Source organism: Arachis duranensis, chromosome 6, assembly GCF_000817695.3.
Source record: "Arachis duranensis cultivar V14167 chromosome 6, aradu.V14167.gnm2.J7QH, whole genome shotgun sequence".
Classification (NCBI taxonomy): domain Eukaryota; kingdom Viridiplantae; phylum Streptophyta; class Magnoliopsida; order Fabales; family Fabaceae; genus Arachis; species Arachis duranensis.
The window spans coordinates 5,366,811-5,375,176 of record NC_029777.3 but is presented as its reverse complement, the minus strand read 5'-3'; the positions used below and the strand labels follow the sequence as shown (position 1 = coordinate 5,375,176).

General features: G+C 34.7%; 1 protein-coding gene across 1 annotated transcript; it reads right to left on the bottom strand.

Moving 5' to 3' along the window:
- Positions 1–4,221: 4,221 nt before the first annotated feature.
- Positions 4,222–6,362, bottom strand: LOC107492170 (calmodulin-binding protein 60 B-like). Its single transcript, XM_052262542.1, has 5 exons — positions 6,296–6,362; positions 5,637–6,123; positions 5,379–5,539; positions 4,925–5,146; positions 4,222–4,829 (listed from the first exon to the last, which is right to left on the bottom strand). The coding sequence occupies exons 2-5, from the start codon at positions 5,776–5,778 to the stop codon at positions 4,398–4,400; spliced, it is 957 nt and encodes a 318-aa protein (XP_052118502.1). The 5' UTR covers positions 5,779–6,123; positions 6,296–6,362; the 3' UTR covers positions 4,222–4,397.
- Positions 6,363–8,366: the final 2,004 nt, after the last annotated feature.

Sequence of the window (8,366 nt, the reverse complement as noted above, 5' to 3'; positions counted from 1 at the left end):
GCATGGAGACCCTTTCTTCATGACGCATACTACGTCGTAGTATGGCATAGGTATTATATTTGCCTTTCTTTGCCAATCGAGCTCGATGACTAGTTTAAAATCGTCCATGAGTGCTACTCAGAAATCCACAAGGACCTTCCAAGAACGAAGAGTCATCTCAACCCCTTTTGATACTTCCTTAAGGGGTTCACCCTTGGTATTCACGGGTTTGAACCAGCCATTCATTTCGGTGATCTTCAACCCAAGCCTCTTTGTTTCATTTGACTTGATGAAGTTGTGTGTAGCACCAGTGTCGATCATAGCCATGACAGGTTTTTCATTGATAAAGGCTTTGACATACATCAAGCCTTTCTTTTCTGCAGTGCTTACCTCTTTGCCATTCACAGCATTTATGTGTTGGATAGATCCAACACACTCAGTTACTTAAGTTTGAGCTTCTCGTTTCTCGACGATAGATGCTAAAGTCCCTAGGTTGGGACAATCCTTCATTTTGTGTGGTCCCTTGCACACGAAGCATCCTCCTTTGGACACGAAAGCCTTCTTCTTTTCTTCGTACTCTTTTTTTGAAGAGTATTTTCCTTTCTTCTTGGTTGAGAAACTCTTCCCACCTTTAGCAGAACTAGGCTTGGAGGAAGACTTGGGTTTAGAGTCTCCCCTATGATACTCAGTGAGTGATTCGGCCACCACAATGGCCTCATCGACATCCTTAGCATTCCTTCTATGTAGTTCTTGCTTTGCCCAAGGTTGGAGTCCATCAATGAAGAAGAACAATGCATCCTCTGATGCTAAGTTGGGGATTTGAAGCGTGAGAGTAGTGAACTCCTTTACGTAATCGCTAATCGTACTATTGTGCTTCAACTCCCTCAATTTCTTCCTTGCTTCATAAACCATGTTCTCAGGAAAGAATTGTCTTTTCAACTCCCTTTTGAAATCTTCCCATGTGGCTATGTTGCAGGTACCTTTTTCCATATCTACACACTTTCTCCTCCACCACAAAGTAGCATTATCAGAAAGGTAGAGAGCTGCAGTGCGTACCTTTATTGCTTCTTCGACCACCCCTTGGCCTTCGAAGTACCTCTCCATTTGCCATAGGAAGTTCTCCACCTCGCGAGCGCCCCTTACGCCCTTGAACTCCTTTGACTTGGGGAGATAAATCTTTGTCGTCTCCCTTATAATGGTTGGTCGAGATTTTACCTCCTCGAACCAAACTCGAACTTCCTCAAATAGCTTTAAGAAATTCTCAAGTTTCTCTTTGATTTGGAGCATGCTTTCTTTGAAAGCATTTAGTTCTTCTAACACGTGAGTCTCGAGGGTCTCCTTATCATGTTCTATCCTTTGGAAACACTCATCCATAGAAGATAGAACATTCTCCAACACAGAAATTCTTTCTTCTAAAAAGTTAGAGTCCTTACCTCTAGGCTCACTTGAAGAACAGACCTTCTTGCCTCCCCATTGAGAAGGAATAGCATTCCTTCCCCTTTGAGACTCAACATGCTCCATGGTGATAATAGAAGCCATACCCACAAGCGACTTGTGCTCCCTCTCGAACCTTGCTCTGATGTCAAATTGTCACGACCTTAGACACACTCCAACGCTACCGTACCGGCACTCGGACTTACTCAAACTCTTGAGTTAAAACCAAGTCAGCCTAACCCTTAATACTTAGCAAGAAAGCTAAGAATACAAGAGAACACAAGAGAAAGGAAGTTTTGGTAGAAAAACACTTTATTGCTCAAGTATTTGTTACAAATGATTCGCACCCACAAACTCTAACTCTCACCCCTATTTATAGCCATCCACCTCCTCATTAGATGGTTAGGATTAAATCTAATCAATGGTCCAAATTTATCATCCAGAACCTTTACAAATATTTATCCTACCACAACTTTCTAAATTTTTCTAGATTATTTCATACCACTCTTTATACTTCTATATATATATATATATACTCTTTTAGACTACTTTATGACTTTCCAGAGTTTTCTAGAACCTTCTAAGATATTTTGGGACCTTCTAAAACATTCTAGAACGTTTCAAAACCATCTAGAACATTCTCAAACACTCCAAAAAATTATACAAATACTGTTAAATTTAACTTTCTAAAATTTACTGTGATATAAAGATATCTTGACACTAATTTCAAAAACAGTAATAGAATACCAACTAAAGATTTTGATGCTAAATCAGCAATAATTTTAAGTAAATTTAAATGAGTTAGGATTGAATATAATAATATCTAAATTTAATGAGATATTTATAAAATAGAGTGATAATTCCCTAGATCTTTCTGAATGAATAGTGGGTGATTCATTCTCTTAATTAATACATGAAAAATTATTCCACGTTGTGGAGATATCACATGTGGATAATAACGGAGATAATAACAGGGAACAGTAACTTACCCCCAAGCTAGGTCAGACACGGGTTATGGTACCCATGCTTCTGGCAAGTTGGGTAGGCTGACTTGCATCTCCTAAACCACATCTGAGTGGATATGGGTTGCTCTCTAGGCCCATTTTTAGTAGAACAATTTATTTGGGCTATGACCTTTGTTCTTTGAGCCATGGTGCAAACTGCAAACACATACTAATAAAATAGAAAAAAAATTTAAATACATATTAAAATTAAAAGTAATAAAATCATGATAATATTATATTAAAAAATATTGATTCGATCTCATCAATTTTATTATGTATGTATTATAATTTTTAATTATATATTATAATATATCAAAAATACGAATACATCGAATTGAATTAGGTTTAAATTCACAATTAATCTTACTTGTAGTTTAATTTGCTCTGCTCTCAATAATTAATTTGCTATAAATTGAATTGCTAATTTTATTTGTAAGAATTGGATTGAATTAAATAACTACAAATAAAATTAATATTCATTAAGTCCAGTTACCGAATCATTTAAAAAAAAGAGAAATAAGAAAAAAATAATTTTGTAATTTTTTTTATCCAAGATATCTTATCCGTCATCACTTTACCAGTCCATGTAAAATAAGGTTGATGACCAAATATTAATTCATTTATATGGCATGAAAATTGTACAGATATGTGTAAGATCCATGTTAACATTTTTTTAAAGAATTTTCAGTTTTTTTTTATTTATATTATATTATTATTGCAACTTTGGTAACAAATAGACACAAAAAAAAAAAACTATGGTAATTAATTAAATGTTTTCTGTAGAGTAGTAAGAATCTAAAAAACGAACCGATTATTTAAAGTATTTTAATTACTGATTTAATTGATTTAATTGTGGTTCAATCAAAACAAGTGTTTTATAATAAAATACATTAAAATATAATTATAATCTAATATAAATATTAAAATATAATCTAAATTTAAAGTATTATATTAACCAAAATCTTATGATGAAATATAAACTTCAGAGTTAAATAACAAAAAAAATATCAAAATATAAAATAACAACATAAAAATAAATTATTATCAGCAAGTACTTTTTAATTGATACTATCCTCAAATTGCAAATCATAAAATGTATTAATAATAAGAGTAGTCTCTGTTTTGGGAAAAAATTTGTATGAAACGCTGGCCTAAAGTCAACGATACTGCTTGGGGAAGACTGCTGAAGAAGCAGGCAATAGTTGTGAGTTGTAAGTTGTAACAACTAGATCTGACTAAAAGTTCTGGTTTCTTGTAAGAGGGAATAATGGAAAATATAAAACTAAGCAGAGAAGTTATTTTAGCCTGCGAATTGAAGGAGGAGGGACACAACTGACCTGAGCTGAAGCTGAACTCCTCTATCGCCAGATACATACATCATCTTCTTCGCATTCAACTCGGATCTGTATTTCTACATACTTAGATGAGTTGTAATGTTTGTTGTTGGAAATGTAAGCCTAAGAAATAAGAAGGAGAACGAGAAGTGGCCATGAGACTATTAAAAATGACGGACTTATCACTTGAACATAAATTAATGGCAGTTATATTGACTTGGCGGTCAACTTACAGCTAGTTCAATTGTTATCATTATTATTTGTCTCTTTCGGACTTTCGGTGTGGAGGAATGATGGTGGGGAATCTTGTCTTCTACCATACCACGTGAGCCATTGCAAATAATAATACAATGTAGTTTAGACAACATTATTTCATTTTATTTTTGTTCTATGTTAATAATAAAATTTTCTCCATTCATTTGTATATCTAAAATGCGAAGCAACATCGAATTGAACTTGGGAACCAGATATACAATTACATTCACTCACATAAAAGAATAAATAGGAAACTGACTAGACTAGACAAGACGAATTACTAAAGACACCATCACCGACACCGTGGTTTAGCCGTTTAGGTTCAGGGATGGTTATTTACGTTACAGCTTAAAACACTTACAGACACAAGAAAATAAAGTAATGAAGCAAATCAATAGTGATAGTGGGAAAGAAGCTTGGCCTTCCTATTAGCGGCATAGAGTATGGTCCATTTAAGAGCATTTCGGAGTTTAGCCCACTGAGTGTTGCCCCCATTTTTGTTTGACAAATACATATCAAAGCTGCTAGTGAATAAATAGTCGGATGATTTTGCCCCATAATCACCTCCAAAGTTCAAGGGGTAATTTAGAAACTGATCAACCTGTAATGGACTCATGTATCCTTCCCATTTGGCCTCATATAGCGGTTGTTGACTGGAACACCCTACTTGCTCGCCTCCACCAATATACGATGCTGTCATTGCCCACGGTTGAACCATATGTCCTTGCCCTTCCCCTACAACACCACATTCTGAACTTGCTTCAAATGGTTTCAAATCATTCAGGTTCTTGTACGCATCCTGCTTTATTGTTTCCACGCAACGCTGCCATTCACATACATACACAGGTCTCTTCATCAAATTAGGTACTATATATTGAAACTGTAGCAAGTGTTCTCAATCGGCAGAAGAACACAAACCTTGCTTTCCACATCCAAAGACTCTAGACTGTTAAAATTTTGGCCATCATATGCAAGAGCCACAGGCTCGTAGATGCAATTTAAGAGCAGGGATATTGCTTTTGGTTGCTCTGGTGTTCCTGTGAAATACTGGTAGATGTAGCGCTCATTATTATCTATCTCACAAGACTTGGCATGCTCAATAATCTTCTCCCAACACTTTCCCGGAATGTTGCCATTTTTCTTATTCCACAAGCAGAAATTTACATCAGATTAGCATATACATGTAAATATAACAAATGAAAAAGTCTAAGGACCAGCACTTTTATTAAAATCTGGCCAGTACTCCAACACCATTAAATGAAATCTCACCCTATTAAAAACATCAACGATAATTAATTGATTACTATAAATCACAAAACTTACTGCCCCCTAATACTCCTCTATAAGAAACTGCAAAATTACATGCCTATACCTGTCTTAGTGAAGCTTGGTCAGTTGTGTGCCGGCGCAACAGATCCTTGACAGTTTTAATTCCGTCGTCTGACAACTGCCTGCAGATTCGACCATTTTTGGAGATCTTATGCAGACAACTAATCTTGTCATCTAATGAAGGACAATCCGGTTTCTGATTTGCTGAAATGATCACAACAATATGTATTGTAAGTAAAAGACCAATGGACACCCAAAAGCCAAAATCACTTGAAAAGAATAAAAAAGACTATGCACTCACCGACTCCTCGCTTATCCTTCACCCTTATAGGCTCACTTCTTCCTTCTTTGATGTCTGCTACAGGGGAAGAATTCGAATGCAGTACTCTAACTCCAGCAAGAGTTATCAGTAAACTCAACATTCTTGAAAAAGCCAACTCCATTTTCCATGGTAATAACCGTGTCTCCCTTGAGCAATGGTCCTTTTCCTTCTCTTGGACTTTCTATGTTGCAATTGAATTCCTCAGCGGACAGCGGTCCAATCCTCACTTTCAAAGTCACCCCTCAGGACGCATAGCTGGACCTTCAAGGAGGGACCATCTCCCATGGTGACCTTGGAGTGCTGAACTGTGGCATGGCACACCGCAACTTGGAGCGTGGAACTGTCCTCCGCTCTGATGTTGATGTGTGTGAAAATGGTTGAAGGCAACCCTTTCATCAGACATAACTGCAATGATCTGCCTCCACCTGCTGCTGGACTAGTATTCCGCTTGACCAAAAATCCATGACTGAATTTCAATCACAAAAACAATGTCTCTAATTAAAATGTATGTTTCTGTGTATAAGACATGTTGGATCCAAAGCGGTTACTGCAATTTTATTTTCTTTTCTTTAGATTAGTGATACTCGCTTAATCCAACGAGACATGTGTACACAAACATAGTTGGAATGGAAACAAACCATGGGGAAGATAGCGAACTGTGCAGCATAGGTGGAATCATCTGTTCTAGCATAGGCCGAATCACCTTTTTCAGCATGGGTGGAATCACCTTTCTAGCATTGGTGGAATAACCTGTTCTACCTGGTTTAAGAAAACAAAGAACAATCAATAATAAAACTTCCTTTTTATTTTCTTGTTCTTTCTCAAAAGCTTAAGGTTAAGTTTCTTAATATGGACATAAACAAACAAACAACTCATTTCAACTACAAAGGTGATTTTAACCTACCTTTTTCCTAAATAGAAATAGAAAGTTGCATTGTACGTTTACCCTCTATTACAGTTTTAATAACCAAATAAGTCAATCGTTGTAAAATTTTTTCTGTAAAGTATAAGAACTTCAAAAAAATTTATTTTACAATTCTTTTTTTAAATTATCTAATTCTTTTATATTTGTTTCAGCTAAAAAGAAGTTGAAAAAAGGATTCAAAAGATCCGTCTTTTCACCTAGAACAAATACTCACCACTTTCTTAAATTCAGATTCCCGGAGCAACGCCATGTCATTGGTGGAACTAATACCGGAAGCAGTGCTACAAGTAAGCAAAGCAAAACGCGAAAACATGAGAAAAGGGACAAAGACGATAACAGAGGTGTAAAGTGCATAAAAGACAAGAGAGGTACCGGGTGTGTGGCAGTGCTTTTCGTTTACAAAGAGAGACTTGAAGGTCTCTGTCATCATTACCTTCATTGCATGACGATGCTCGCTTGTTTTGTGCCATTCACTGATGCTTTCTAAACGCAACTTCTGTGTCAAGAGAGTTTTTTTGGTCAAAGTGATTCTGGCAATCAAAAACAAACAAACGAACAAGCTAGTTCTACACTTGTTGTACGTAGTAGTAAACAATTTCACTCAAGTAGTCTTAGTTTCAAAACTAGTTACAAGAAAGAAACAAACTGAAAAATTTCAAGCTCAAATCCAGAAAATCTAAACTGTGGTAATCACACAACTACTTTCGTTTTCAGTTGCTTTTATATATGTGTGAAAATGGACAAATGGTTTTAGTGGCAGTCAGGTAGTTTTAGAGAGAATGAGATGAGAGAGAGAGAGAGAGAGAGAGAGAGAGAGAGAGAGAGAGAATTGCTCAACCAGTTGAAGTGAATGATGGAGGAGCCATGCTTATATAGTGTGCAGGGGTTTAAGTTAAAAACTATTCATCTAACTAACTCTACTTAGTTACAATAATATTGTGCTTAGCTGGCATAACTAACACTCCACTCTAACTAACTTTGTCCACATCAGCACCTCTATCATCACTCACTATTCTTTCAATGTGAATCTGGGAAAGATCCTCACTTTCTCATCTATCATCTATCTCTACTGCGTCAAAGTCAAGAAATCCCAAAAATAAAAGTAGAAATAGGATTGGATAATTAAATCAATAATATTCAAAAATAATAAAATACAATATCTTAGAATATTAAAAAAATTCGAAATCAAATTAAATTGAAATTAAATTAAATTGCAATCTAATTTAGAAGGCTATAGAAACTATTATAAATGCAAGAAAAAATTATAAAAATTACATAAATGCAAGTTTTTAATGCAAGACACCAAATTTGACAAGTCAAATAAAGAATAATGAAAAAATAGTGAGCAATCTAAATATATATGTAATTTAAAGCAAATTCTACAAATTTTATTGTGCCACCAATATATATAACTGAGTATTAATTGTTAAAAAAATTATTATTTTATTAACAAATTTTGTCTATAAAAAACATATGTTTATGTAATGATCATCACTCCATAAATAAAATATTTAGTATTTATTTTAAAAATTCGTTTTTATATTCTTATGATTTCTAGTAAATTTGAGTGATGAAAACGATGGGAAGTGATAGATTATATATCGGAGATTCAAGGAAAACCATACCAAATTTGCTCAAAATACACTACATTTTAATTTAATGTTATTAATTAAATTTTTATTTTTAACTCTATTAATTCACATTATTTATATATTGTTCAAAAAAGTTATTAATTATCTATATTTTCCCTATTTTCTTTCTTTGCAGCACCAGACCACCATATG